Source organism: Balaenoptera borealis (genome assembly GCF_965194805.1).
Source record: "Balaenoptera borealis genome assembly, chromosome: 6".
Taxonomy (NCBI): domain Eukaryota; kingdom Metazoa; phylum Chordata; class Mammalia; order Artiodactyla; family Balaenopteridae; genus Balaenoptera; species Balaenoptera borealis.
In genome coordinates, this window is record NC_138863.1 from 54,761,147 (window position 1) to 54,776,073 (window position 14,927).

The 14,927-nt window shown below is 39.4% G+C and overlaps 1 protein-coding gene across 2 annotated transcripts in view; it reads left to right on the forward strand.

Moving 5' to 3' along the window:
* Positions 1-14,927, forward strand: part of TTN (titin) — a 285,431-nt gene that overhangs the window by 21,288 nt on the left and 249,216 nt on the right. For both annotated transcript variants that reach the window (XM_082395622.1, XM_082395621.1), the window contains exons 14-33: positions 16-138; positions 1,339-1,620; positions 1,881-1,946; positions 2,659-2,917; positions 3,134-3,194; positions 3,308-3,523; positions 4,465-4,607; positions 5,853-6,058; positions 6,610-6,843; positions 6,954-7,198; positions 8,029-8,300; positions 8,418-8,582; positions 8,683-8,851; positions 8,959-10,649; positions 10,793-11,074; positions 11,645-11,911; positions 12,009-12,281; positions 12,383-12,646; positions 12,740-13,000; positions 14,649-14,909. In XM_082395622.1, the coding sequence (XP_082251748.1) occupies positions 16-138; positions 1,339-1,620; positions 1,881-1,946; positions 2,659-2,917; positions 3,134-3,194; positions 3,308-3,523; positions 4,465-4,607; positions 5,853-6,058; positions 6,610-6,843; positions 6,954-7,198; positions 8,029-8,300; positions 8,418-8,582; positions 8,683-8,851; positions 8,959-10,649; positions 10,793-11,074; positions 11,645-11,911; positions 12,009-12,281; positions 12,383-12,646; positions 12,740-13,000; positions 14,649-14,909 (5,740 nt within the window). The remainder of the gene's footprint in view (positions 1-15; positions 139-1,338; positions 1,621-1,880; positions 1,947-2,658; positions 2,918-3,133; positions 3,195-3,307; positions 3,524-4,464; positions 4,608-5,852; positions 6,059-6,609; positions 6,844-6,953; positions 7,199-8,028; positions 8,301-8,417; positions 8,583-8,682; positions 8,852-8,958; positions 10,650-10,792; positions 11,075-11,644; positions 11,912-12,008; positions 12,282-12,382; positions 12,647-12,739; positions 13,001-14,648; positions 14,910-14,927) is intronic.

Genomic DNA, 14,927 nt, shown 5'->3' on the forward strand with positions numbered 1-14,927 from the left:
TCCATTTCCATGCAGATCAAGAAAACTACAGATCTAACAAGTGAAAGATTAGTCCATGTGGATAAACGCCCCCGCACAGCAAGTCCTCACTTTACCGTTTCAAAAATTTCTGTTCCTAAGCCAGAACATGGATATGAGGTAAGAAGTTAATGAGCTGGACAAAGAAATGTTACGCTCAAAGGAAGAAAGTATCTAATGTGTGACGTAGGGTATCTTTGGCGAAAGCCAACGTGGGCCTCTTTTTGATGATGTCTGTTTGTTTTCATGGTGGACTCAGAAACCCCTAAAGTCTGAAACTTGCCTAACAGGGTGAGCCTAGGCTAGCAGTTGGTTATCTTACACCTCTGAGAAGACACAAATCCATACAGGCTTCTTTCTTTTCACATTTTGTAAAAGGTGGTGTGTTACACAGTTCAGTTTTCCTTATTCTGTGAGACATTTCAGAGTAACTTAAATGAGAATTGATACCAATAATAAAGACAGACATTGAGAAATCATGTGTTCGTATCCTCACTGTAGCAAAATGGAGAGATGGTACTGTGTGGTAGTTGGGCTGGATTGTGGAATCACACAGCCCTGGAGAAGTACCCTGGCCTCTGCCCCTTATTAGCTCTGTCATCAGGGGCAAGTTAGTACATGTAAAAACCTTAGCAAGTTGACAGGGCCTAATAGCCCTCAATGTTAGTCACAACTGTTCTTACTTTACACACCCAAGGCATAGAATCTAAACTTTGTATGCTTCAAAGGATTGTAAGGTATATTTAATACCTACATTTGGGATAGTCTCAAATTACTATTGAAACCAAATAACCATGGACAGCAATAGAATAAAAAGAGTAAGGAAGCCCTTAAAATATCTTTCTAAGCATCTCCATTTTCACCTTTCACACAGATTTGTGGCCGAAGCCTAAATGTGCTATTTTAAAGTAGTTCTTAGGAGTTAACCAAGTATTTAAAATTTTTATTATCTTTGCATTTCCCACTGTAATATTTTCAAATACAGCTTCATTGGGATGGTTAAGTGAAAATTCATGACCGAGTTCTAGAAGACCTTCAGTCCCTTTATGATAAGAGCATAAAATAAGAAGCTCTAAGTATAACTCTGTAAGAAAGATTTTCAGATACATTTTAGAAACTGGCAGGAATGACAATGAGCTTTATAACTGGCTTATCTCTGACTTTTCATTAACTATAAAAGTGATCATGAGAACAATAAAAAAGGGACCATATAGAAAAGAGACTCAGACTCACCCCAGGAATACTAGTGGCAAAGCAGTTCCGAGTAATGACTGGGATGACAGTTAAGTGACTTTATTTTCTGACTCCCTTGCTCTTCAGGCATCAATAGCCGGTAGCGCTATTGCCACGTTACAAAAAGAGTTGTCAGCCACATCTGCTGCTCAGAAGGTCACCAAATCCGTGAAGGCACCTACTGTGAAGCCCGCTGAGGCTAGAGTGAGAGCAGAGCCCACCCCTTCACCCCAGTTCCCCTTTGTGGACACACCAGAGACTTTTAAGAGTCAAGCTGACATTGAGGTGAAGAAGGAAGTCGGAGTGGGCATCACTGGTGACGCAGTCCGCGAAGAGCACTTCGAAGTACTGCACGAGCGTGAAGCCAAGGTTGGTCACCGGAGCGCCCACTGTCTCTTGATCCATTCCTATGGAGGAGGGCCAGGCGCTTGGCCAGTCTGTGCTACCGAAGTGGTCAGCCAGGTGTCCTGCCTTTCTCCATCACCATGCTCACACTTCATTTTATTGAGCGTGGTGTGGGTCAGAGCTCTTTTTCTCAAGTTATTTTTATGATTTTGCATATGCTAAGAGCTTTTGAGGCTTCCCCTAATTTCCTGAGCATTTTGTAACATCCTTTGTAAAAATTGCAGGTAACAGAAACAGCGAGAATACCTGCGCCTGTTGAAATCCCTGTTACTCCACCAACTTTAGTCTCGGTGAGTAAAGTTGATTGTGTTGGATCATATGCATGTCTGATCAAATAATTTTCATATATGCAAAGATCAGTTTCTCAAACTGGAAAATGCCATGAGTGCATTTACAAGTACTAATTTTAAGACCACATACTATTTGGCAAGGAAAGGGGGAATTCTGTGTGACAGCCATCAGTCATGTATTCAACAGATTTAATGAGTTTCTGTTATGCGTATGGCATATCGCAAGACCAATCTGGCCCTCTTTGAAATCTTTGTCTTACTATCAGAGAAGATGTACGTAAATAAGCGTAATAAAATGTAGAAGGTGATAAGCACTTCAACAGAGGGAGCGACCGGAGGAGAGCTAGATTACTTCCAATTGAAGGTAGCATGGAAAGCTTTGCTGAAGAGGCAGCATCTGCTGCTGAGCCTTCAAGCTTCGTTAGGATTTGAATATGTGCAAAAAACAGAGGTTACAAAGTTGCCCCATTATATGGCATTAATACAGTTCTACCCTATGAACCTGGAAAGGCCTTACATTTATTTCAGATTTGGGATATTCCAATTTCCAAGGGAGTTTCTCTACTAATATTTCTAGAGTCTTGATCTTAAGAAAGTATTTTATGACAATTAGAGTGTGCAAGGTCAAACCTCCCCCACATTTGTTACAGCACATAGAGATGATTCATGAATATGCACACGTATCAATACTTCCTTTTTCTTCTCTCTTTAGGGCTTAAGGAACGTGAATGTTATTGAAGGTGAATCTGTCACCTTCGAGTGCCACATCTCTGGATACCCATCCCCAAAAGTGACATGGTACAGGGAAGACTACCAGATAGAAAGCTCCATTGATTTCCAGATAACCTTCCAGAGTGGAATTGCTCGTCTCATGATTCGTGAAGCCTTTGCAGAAGACAGTGGGCGATTTACTTGCAGTGCTGTGAACGAGGCTGGGACCGTCAGCACATCCTGCTATCTAGCTGTGCAAGGTCAGTGGCCACACCCCCACCAACCTTCCACGCATGCCATCACTGTCGCCTGACACTTCTTTTCACCATATGGTGTCTGCACACCTTGCAATGGAGCGCCCTTTTGGAATTGAGGGGTTGATTATGGGGTCAACTTAACTGTGATGCTAAGGAGAGGTCACTAATGAAACAAACTAAACACCTGACTTAACAAGAGAAACTTCTGTCTTCTTCTAGTGTCAGAAGAGTTTGAAAAGGAAACAGCTGTGGCTGAGAAAATTACCACAGAAGAGAAACGGTAACACGTTTTTTTGCTAATGAGTTTTGTTGTAGTACCGTTTTGCTTTTTCAGTCCTTTCGTATTGGCAAATTGCAGTCCAGAAGCTAATATGAAGGGAATTCTCTTTCCAGCTTTGTCGAATCAAGGGATGTGATAATGACAGATACTAGCATCACAGAGGAACCAGCAGGGCCTGGAGAACCTGCCGCTCCTTTCTTTATTACAAAACCAGTGGTACAGAAACTGGTAGAAGGTGGGAGCGTTGTATTTGAATGCCAGGTTGACGGCAACCCAAAGCCCCACGTCTACTGGAAGAAGTCTGGTGTTCCTCTAACCACTGGATACAGGTATTTTGATGGCTGAATGATAGAGTTCTCTGTGATTTGTCTGATATGTATATGAAGCCAAGAGAGAAGTAGAATGTACCTACCCCACCATCCCTCAAAGGTAGGCTCTTTTGTCATGGAGCCTTCATAGTGTGCTTTGAGGTATCTTCATGTTTTCATACGAAGTCTTATTGAGGAACAAAGCTATGTGACAAAAGTGGATGGAAGATACATTTCTTTATATTCTATTTTTTTTTTTTATATTCTATTTTGATTCACTTATAGTGCTAGTGAAATGGAGAAAATGGTGTGGATTTTTACACACACAACATATTCTTCTAGAAGGGATTGGAAAACAACTTTCAATAAAAATGCTTAGTAATTAAGTCACTAAAAGATAAAAGAAAAAGGGTCACGTAATGAAGAAGAAAGCTAGTTATACATGAAAATCTATGCTAATAAATTTGCTGCAATTGAATATAAAATTTAGCTTTGAATTTCCTGCAACTTAAACAATCTAAAAATGTAGCCATCGTATCTTGAGAAGAAATATAGTGTACCAAAGGCTTAATATTGAAATGTTTAAAGGAATTTATTTTGATTATTCATTTGATCTTCACATAAAACAATGAACAAAATAATGAGCGAAGAGAAATACCTAAGTGTTTAAATGGCCTCATCATTTGCTAACATAAACACTGAAGCCCCTTATTTCCGTACAGTTGATTCTAGTAGTATTATAGTCTATTATTTATTTTAAAGAATATATTACTATTATTTAAAATGAAAATTTTAACTTGCTTGGCCCGCATTACTCGTGCTCATGCATTTTCCTCAATTTTCAGCAATCTTATATTCTATGGTGGAGCTTAGTCCCATGTTTAGGATCATTGAATTTTATACCACAGATCCGCATAAGGGTTACTTGTGGCTGAATTTTTTGTTTGTTCATTTCCATAAAGATACAAAGTGAGTTACAACAAACAAACAGGCGAGTGCAAACTGGTGATTTCGATGACGTTTGCCGATGATGCTGGAGAATACACTATTGTTATTCGTAATAAGCATGGAGAAACTTCTGCATCTGCCTCCTTGCTTGAAGAAGGTGAGTGCAATTCTAAGTGGTTCCATGTGCACGATAAGAATGGAAATGCAGGGAAGTAGCAGTGCCGTGTGATTGTCAAAAGGCCTGTTGCTATATCCTGGTTCTGATACTGGCTGTGTCCCCATCTGACCCATCTCTTGGCCTCAGCGGTATAGGAAATGTTTTAGATCACACAGCCTCCAAAGCCATACCAGTGCTAAACTTCGAAGGTTCTAACAATAGTTTCTTTTCGGTACATTTATTTCTAAGCATATAATGCCTTTGAAAATGCAGGGATTCTAAATCCAGTTGCCTTCCAGATCCAGACAGATATTAGTGATCACAAGGCACAGTGGCAAACTGGAGAGAGTATACGCCCTGCCTCAAGGGGGCAGTAGCTCCCCAGCTCCAGTACGTTGTTGCCAGGCACGCAGTACCAGGCTCAGTGTTGCTAGAGCTTCCGATGTTTTTTTTTTTAACATCTTTATTGGAGTATAATTGCTTTACAATGGTGTGTTAGTTTCTGCTGTATAACAAAGTGAATCAGCTATACATATACATACATCCCCATATCTCCTCCCTCTTGCGTCTCCCTCCCACCCTCCCTATCCCACCCCTCTAGGTGGTCACAAAGCACCGAGCTGATCTCCCTGTGCTATGCGCCTGCTTCCCACTAGCTATCTACTTTACATTTACATTTGGTAGCGTATATATGTCCATGCCATGGAGCTTCTGATGTTTTAAAGAAAAGCTAGAAATCAGGATTTTCAATATTTATAAGTAATTTGAAAAAAAAAGTGTAATAACATTTAGGTTAAACAAAATGTATCTGTGGGTCTCCGTTATCTTTGCCTAGATGTTCGCATTTATAGTGGACCATCCACGTTCTGTCTCATTTGAGCTGCACAAAACTCCTTAGGGTTAGGATATTATCCCCATTTGGCAAAGCACTCAAGACCCAGGAAGATAAATGAATTGCCAAAAGCCACATGGCAAATTAGGAAGACCTCTAGGGTTGATCCCCAAAGGACTGACTACTAGTGTAAAATTCTTTCTACAATAGTAGTGGCTGCCTTGACTTGCTAACATAAGTTTGGGTTTGAAATTCAATCTAATTAGTCTATATTGAGCACTTTGATAGTAAAATTTGGCAGATCTGGCTTTTGGTTATCAACTTTCCGTGGTGTAGGACTTGCTTGAATGAACAGTGGCATGAAGGCTTTTTCATAAGAACATTAAAAATTAACTTATGTTCTTAACTCCTAGCTGATTATGAGTCACTGATGAAGTCCCAGCAAGAAATGCTTTACCAGACACAAATGACTGCATTTGTGCAAGAACCTAAAGTTGGAGAAATAGCACCTGGATATGTATACTCTGAATATGAAAAAGAGTATGAAAAAGAACAAGCCTTAATTAGGAAGAAAATGGCCAAAGATACTGTAATGGTCAGAACTTTTGTGGAAGACCAGGTGAGTATAACAATAATGACCAAGTAAATCACTTCATACATTATACTTTCCTCCCACAATGCCCCTCTTTTTGTTTGATATTTTCATTTTCAAGTGATAGGTCAGGGTTAGACTGTTATAAACATGTCCAGGTTCACTGCTGACGAGGTTCCTTAATCTTCATAACATGTTGCACTATGACTTTAGAAATTGGAATTACATATAAGCAGGAAAAACAAATACTAGCACAACCAAGTTCATTACTGCCAACATTTTTTCATCAGTAGGATGAACATCGCATATATTACCCATACTCTTAGAATGTCATTGACCCAAGACACCACAGCATGAACTGACAAAGATGACTGGAATGCAGATTAAAAACAAAACAAACAATGACCCATCTAATTCTCACTGAAAAACAAACAAAAAAGCAAAAACAAAAGCCTTCTAGATTTTTCTTCCAGTTAAAAATTTTAATCAAACCTTATCTATGAAATGAATACTCTTAAGGAATTTCTGTCAGTCGGCATATATCTTTTTAATAAAATGTCATCTTTTTCACTGCGTAGGAATTCCATATTTCTTCCTTTGAAGAGAGACTTATTAAAGAAATTGAATACAGAATAATAAAGACTACATTAGAAGAACTTCTTGAAGAAGACGGAGAAGAAAAGATGGCAGTTGACATTTCTGAATCTGAAGCTGTTGAAGCAGGATTTGATTTAAGAGTCAAGAATTACAGAATTCTTGAAGGGATGGGTGTTACTTTTCATTGCAAGATGTCTGGGTATCCATTACCCAAGGTAAAATATAAACATGGATCATACCTCCATGCTACAATAAAGACATAAATAGGTTACAGTATAACCATTTTATCTAAATTTTATTGACATATGCATGATATTATTTGCAGATTGCATGGTACAAAGATGGCAAGCGCATCAGACATGGAGAGAGATACCATATGGACTTTCTACAAGATGGCAGAGCTAGTCTGCGCATACCTGTTGTTCTTCCGGAAGATGAAGGCATCTATACCGCGTTTGCCAGCAATATTAAAGGAAATGCAATTTGCTCAGGGAAATTGTATGTGGAGCCCGCTGCACCACTTAGTGCTCCGACTTACATACCCACACCAGAGCCAGTCAGCAGAATCAGGTAGACTCGTGATAATTTGTGTTGACTAGTATTGAAATTGTTTAAAACACCAAATATCTCTGTAGCAAATTGCTATTGTGTGGCAGAAAAAATTGAAGGCTGAGATAGCACAGAAATTTGCCATTCGCACTGCCGGCAGTTGCCCAGTTTTTATTTCTTGTCCCTATGTAAGCTGAGAAAAGCATTTTCATTGTGGAGCATATTATTTATTTTGCCAGTGCTGTAGCTAACATAATGAAAGCTATAAAGGTTTATTTGACATCAGATTTTACATATGTTACCCTAATTTATACAACAACCTTGCCATGGGAGGATTATCATTGCTATTTTGGAAGTGGGAACACTGAGCTTCCATGACCCCGTGAAAATTGCTTTAGTTCACCCTGCCTGTGTGGTGGTGTCAGCACTTGAAATCCAATCCAAGCCAATCAGGCTGCAGTGTATAGATGGAGTTTGGGATTTTTTCAAATATAATTTCTATGTTTTTCCTCTTCTGAGATAAAGAAGTATATTTTTCTTTTTCCATAAATGTATTCATGTGGTTGTTTAAGCAACCAGCATTTACTGAAATATTTTGGTAGTTGAACCAAAAAGGTTCGGTAACTAATTAAACCCAGTGGTGAGGGAGAGACAGCATTAAGGACCATTCTAAATGAACAGCATAGCTTTGGGGGCAATAATAATGTATTCCTTTTTGGATCCCAGCAAGTTTGAGGTACCTTTAAACACGTACACAAAGTAAATTCTAAAATAACATTAAGAAAGAGCTTTGTCTTGCTGAGTTTTCTCTATGCCTCATGAAAATATTCTGCTTTGCCCTTTTTTTTCAGATCCATCTCTCCACGTTCAGTGAGCAGATCTCCGATACGCATGTCCCCTGCACGGATGTCGCCTGCACGGATGTCCCCTCTACGGATGTCCCCTGCACGGATGTCCCCTGGACGTAGGCTGGAGGAAACAGATGAGTCACAGCTTGAGAGACTGTATAAGCCAGTCTTTGTGTTGAAACCTACTTCTTTCAATTGTTTAGAAGGACAGACTGCCAGATTTGACTTAAAGGTCGTGGGTCGACCTATGCCAGAGACCTTCTGGTTTCATGACGGTAAGTATAAGTTTTTGCTCATAAATCATTAAACACAAAAATAAGCTTATATGTATGTCTAACAATTTAACAATAACTATTTTAACATGTTTTCTTTTTTACTCAATTTTTTTACAGGTCAGCAAATTGTCAATGACTATACCCATAAAGTAGTCATTAAAGAAGATGGTACCCAATCACTAATTATTGTCCCTGCAACACCCAGTGATTCTGGAGAATGGACTGTGGTTGCCCAAAACAGGGCAGGAAAATCATCAATTTCAGTGATTTTAACCGTGGAAGGTATTTGCTCTGAAGATTAAAAAAGAAATTACCTTATCACTTGGGTTATAAACAGGTAGTTCAGCCCTACTCACTCAGAGTCATGACCTTTCTCTTTCAGCTGTGGAACATCAGGTAAAACCAGTGTTTGTGGAAAAACTGAAAAATCTCAACATAAAGGAAGGTTCCCGACTTGAAATGAAAGTCAAAGCTATGGGTAACCCCAACCCTGACATTGTATGGTTGAAAAACAGTGAGATCATTGTACCTCATAAATATCCCAAAATCAGGTAAGTTTGCTTGAAAAATAATAAAACTAAGCTCATTATACAAATCCAATAACCAAGGAAGCCACAACTACTTCTGTACTGATGATTAATTTTCCCACTTTTAATAGAATTGAAGGAACCAAGGGAGAAGCTGCCCTTAAAATTGACTCCACTGTCAGCCAAGACTCTGCCTGGTACACTGCAACTGCCATTAATAAGGCTGGCCGAGACACTACAAGATGCAAAGTAAATGTTGAAGTTGAGTTTGCAGAGCCTGAGCCAGAGAGAAAATTAGTCATCCCACGAGGGACATATAGAGCAAAGGAGATTGCAGCCCCAGAACTAGAGCCCCTCCATTTGCGATATGGTCAAGAGCAATGGGAAGAGGGTGACCTCTATGACAAAGAGAAACAACAGAAACCATTTTTCAAGAAAAAACTCACTTCCTTAAGACTCAAGCGCTTTGGGCCTGCCCACTTTGAATGCAGGCTAACACCAATTGGTGACCCAACGATGGTGGTGGAATGGCTCCATGATGGAAAGCCACTGGAAGCTGCCAACAGGCTCCGTATGATCAATGAATTTGGGTATTGCAGCCTTGATTATGGAGTTGCATATTCCAGAGACAGTGGTATCATTACTTGCAGAGCTACTAACAAATATGGAACAGATCATACATCTGCTACCCTTATTGTCAAAGATGAGAAGAGTCTCGTGGAAGAATCTCAATTGCCTGAGGGGAGGAAAGGCTTACAGAGAATTGAAGAATTAGAGCGGATGGCTCATGAAGGTGTTACAAGTGTGACAACCGATCAAAAAGAGAAGCAAAAGCCAGACATCGTCTTGTTCCCAGAGCCAGCAAGAGTACTTGAAGGGGAGACCGCCAGATTCCGTTGCCGAGTGACAGGCTACCCTCAGCCCAAAGTCAACTGGTACCTCAATGGGCAGCTCATCCGCAAAAGCAAAAGATTCAGAGTTCGCTATGATGGCATTCATTATCTGGACATCGTGGACTGCAAATCATATGATACAGGTGAAGTCAAGGTCACTGCAGAAAACCCTGAAGGTGTGATAGAGCATAAAGTGAAGCTTGAGATCCAACAGAGGGAAGATTTTAGGTCTGTCCTTAGGCGAGCCCCTGAGCCAAAGCCTGAGTTTCACGTACATGAACCTGGAAAACTTCAGTTCGAAGTACAAAAGGTAGACAGACCTGCTGACACCACTGAAACTAAGGAAATTGTGAGGTTGAAAAGGGCTGAAAGAATTGCCCATGAAAAAGTGTCTGAAGAGTCAGAAGAGCTGCGTAGTAAGTTCAAGCGCAGGACTGAGGAAGGCTATTATGAAGCCATTACTGCTGTGGAGCTCAAGTCTCGTAAGAAGGATGAATCCTATGAAGAACTTCTAAGGAAGACAAAAGATGAACTTCTCCACTGGACCAAAGAGTTAACTGAAGAGGAGAAGAAAGCCCTTGCTGAAGAAGGCAAAATCACTATTCCAACTTTTAAACCTGATAAAATTGAACTAAGTCCTAGTATGGAGGCTCCTAAGATCTTTGAAAGAATCCAAAGCCAAACAGTGGACCACGGATCTGATGTACACTTCCGGGTCAGAGTGGTGGGGAAACCAGATCCTGAATGTGAGTGGTACAAAAACGGTGTAAAGATTGAGCGCTCTGACCGAATCTACTGGTACTGGCCTGAAGACAATGTTTGTGAGCTGGTCATAAGAGATGTGACGGCTGAGGACTCTGCCAGCATCATGGTAAAAGCCATCAATATAGCTGGGGAAACCTCAAGTCACGCATTCTTACTCGTCCAGGGTAATTTGAATTTCTTTCATTTGATGGATCTGTTTCTATTTATCCATGAATATCCAGTAGTGTATTTCTTTTTATTTTCTTTTCCCATTATCCAAATTGTGAATTTAATTTAATGTGCTTTTTTTTTCTCCTTTTTCTTATAGCCAAGCAATTGATCACTTTCACACAGGAATTACAAGATGTTGTTGCTAAGGAAAAAGACACCATGGCAACATTTGAATGTGAAACCTCAGAGCCATTTGTCAAAGTGAAATGGTATAAGGATGGCGTGGAGGTTCACACGGGAGATAAATATAGGATGCTCTCTGACAGGAAAGTTCACTTCCTCTCCGTCCTGACAGTCGACACATCTGATGCTGAAGACTATAGCTGTGTACTTGCGGAAGATGAAAACGTAAAAACAACGGCTAAACTTATTGTCGAAGGTAGTAAATAATGATTTCATTCCTAAGTTTTAAAGTCACCCTTAGTATGTGATAAAATTAGCTATGCAATTTTCACTTCATAAAACGAATTACTTGGGAATTAAATATAAGCTCCATAGCAAGACTCATGAATTTATACTGGTAATTAAGAATATTGACAATTTGGATTTTGTATTTTTTATTTTTTTGGCCACACTGTGCAGCATGTGGGATCTTAGTTCCCCGACCGGGGATCGAACCCACACCCTTGGCAGTGAAAGCACTGAGTCCTAACCACTGGACCACCAGGGAATTCCTGACAATTTGGACTTTGAAAAGCAAGGTCATTCTGATACCTTGCTTTTAAATTTTTTATTGAAATATAATTCTGTGCTTTAAAAATAATTTTTAAATTAAAGTAACTCCTTTTAATTGACAATTTATTTCTCAGTCCAGCAGTTAGATATTAAGAATATTCCTGATAGTATGGGGTGGGGGGCGGGATAAGAGATTTACAAGGAATTTTCTCTATCCTAAGTCTAGATGCATAACTCTCCAGGGAAATTAACTTCTCCTTCTCTTATGCCTCAGGTGCAGTCATTGAGTTTGTGAAAGAACTTCAGGACATAGAAGTTCCAGAATCATTTTCAGGAGAGTTAGAGTGCATTATAACCCCGGAAAATATAGAAGGCAAATGGTATCATAATGATGTGGAGCTTAAATCCAATGGCAAGTACACAATTACATCTCGCCGTGGACGTCAGAACCTCACAGTCAAGGATGTGACCAAAGAGGACCAGGGAGAATACAGCTTTGTTGTCGACGGGAAAAAGACAACCTGTAAACTAAAGATGAAACGTAAGCCTTCCCCTTCCTGTCAGCCTGCAGTGAGCATCGCTATGGCTTATTGATAATAAATAATCATAACATTCTTTTTTCTCCCCATATTTCACAGCCCGCCCCGTTGCTATCCTACAAGGACTCAGTGATCAAAAAGTCTGCGAGGGTGACATTGTTCAGCTTGAAGTTAAAGTCTCCTTAGAGAATGTGGATGGTGTCTGGATGAAGGATGGCGAAGAAGTGCAGCCGGGCGACAGGGTTCACATTGTGATAGACAAGCAGTCACACATGCTGCTTATTGAAGACATGACTAAGGAGGATGCTGGACATTACTCCTTCACCATTCCTGCCCTTGGACTGTCAACCAGTGGGCGCGTCTCTGTCTACAGTGAGTGCGACTTACATAGTCTTGTTGTATGCTGTCAAGTGAGCACACGTTTCCAACAAAATTTGTATTCACAATTCCTTTGTGTGTGTGTGGTTTTGCAGGTGTTGATGTGATAACACCTCTAAAAGACATTAACGTGCTTGAGGGCACCAAGGCTGTGCTCGAATGTAAGGTCTCAGTCCCTGATGTGACTTCTGTTAAGTGGTACTTAAATGATGAACAAATCAAGCCTGATGATCGCGTGCATGCCATTGTCAAAGGCACTAAGCAGCGACTTGTGATTAACCGGACCTATGCTTCAGATGAAGGTCCTTACAAGCTGATGGTTGGCAGAGTTGAAACCAGCTGTGATCTTTCTGTAGAAAGTAAGAATTTTTCCATGTCACTTAGTATTATTTTAAGCATTCTTTTTTCCCAGTATAATAGTAACCAAGTGATTATTTTATTTTTCCCCCCAGAAATTAAAATTATCAGAGGTCTTCATGACCTTACCTGTACAGAGACCCAAAATGTGGTCTTGGAAGTTGAACTGTCCCACTCAGGAATTGATGTCTTGTGGAATTTTAAGGACAAGGAAATCAAACCCAGTTCTAAATATAAAATTGAAGCTCATGGAAAAATATATAAGTTGACGGTTCTAAATATGATGAAAGACGATGAAGGGGAATATACATTTTATGCTGGAGAAAATATGACATCTGGAAAACTTATCGTGGCAGGTTAGTACATTTATCATTTAACCTAAGTTCTTATGTAGGGCAGTTGTTTTAACTTAAGAAATCATTGCCCATTTCCTCCCAAATTCCCACCAGTTTCCCACTTCCTTGCCTCTGCTTATGCTGTTCTCAAAACCAATAATACCCTTGACACTATTCCCATCAGCCTAAATTCCAAATGTTCTTCCAGGAAGTCGTAGTTCAAATGCCATCTCCTCTGTGAAGCCTTCCTTGATCTTCCCATTTGTAGAAGATCTTAACCCTTCAACCTCAGGATCACTTTATGTGTGTTTCTTTCATGACCCTGACTCATATACTTGTTTTATTCCCTGTTTCTTCTTCCCACACCTGAGTAGATGCTCCCCAAATGTGGAATTGCTTCCTTCTCATCTTTGTATAGTCCAATACGTTGCACATGATAGATTGATGAGTTGACGTTTGGACTGAGTTTTATTTAAACTCTCCTACTGTAAAGATGTATTTCTTTTTTTTATTGCTCTTGTTTCATTCACTTTTGTTTTCTTTGTTCCCTTCATACTTTATAATGAACCCAATGAATATTTTAAAAATATACCTCAATGTATGTGTCTGTGTGTCTCTTGTGAAATGAAGTAGACCATTCTCAGCAGAAGCCACCAGCTTAAAAATGAAGAATCAAAAGTCTAAACCAACTGTCAAGAAAAAACTAGGCATCATCATTAATTTGTTTGGTACATAACAATTTAGGTTTTGAGGAGATTAAATTGTGCAATCCATGGTATATAAGCAAGTCAAATGGGAATAGTGTCTTCTTTGGTATGAAAATTTCATGGTTTATACTTTATTACATTATAAGATTTCCTCAAAGATTTGACCATGAAAAAAACTTCTGAAACAGAATTTTAGATTCTGCACTTTGATATGTTTAATATAAATGACATGTTTTTAGATGTGTGGAAACAAGAAAAAACTATGAGCCTCTATGTGATTTCACCCAACATTTTTAAAGTACCTGCCATTGACCAGAGGCTGCTAGGAACTCAGGATACAAAAATGAATACAGCATGATATTTTTTTTGAGGAATTCACAATATAGAGAGGGACAGATACATTAGCAACTAACTTGATGAAGGAGTAATTATTTCTGCCAGTGGATGATGGCACTGGAGGCAATGGGGGAAAACTTTGTAGAAGAGATGACATTTGTCAAAACAGTGATTTTTAGTATATAGGAATCCCTAATCTTCTAGAAACATTGATGACTATACATTTTGTTCAGCAAAATTTTTTCCAGTCAGATATTAGGTGTATTTTCAGGAAATCATCCTTAGAAGACTAAGCAGAATGCTTTTGAGGAAGGAACTGAGTTACGGGCCGTCCATGAGGTGTGCTTCACATTAAGGTTCTCAGAGTTCTGTATAACTTAACAGTTGCTTTTCCTTTGCAAAACCTTTCTGATTCCAGTAGTTTCCCTGGTTATCAGTGATACATACTTAGAATGAGGGGTTTCTGTGATACCTTCTTAAAGTGCGTGAAAATAATTTTATTAGACATTTCATGATGTTCAGAATCATATTTTAAAATTTGATGTTTTATATTTAATTGTGCAAAGATTTTTCTATTGTATAAATATTTTTAAAAGACTCACACTTGTACTTCTCTTGTTCCAAAGGGGGTGCCATCTCTAAGCCACTCACGGATCAGACTGTAGCTGAATCCCAGGAAGCTGTGTTTGAATGTGAAGTTGCCAACCCAGATTCCGAAGGAGAATGGTTGAAGGATGGCAAACACCTACCACTGAGTAAAAACATCAGAAGTAAATCTGATGGCCACAAAAGGAGGCTTATCATTGCCGCCACCAAACTAGATGACATTGGAGAATACACCTACAAGGTGGCCACTTCCAAAACATCTGCCAAACTTAAAGTTGAAGGTCAGTGATATAATAACA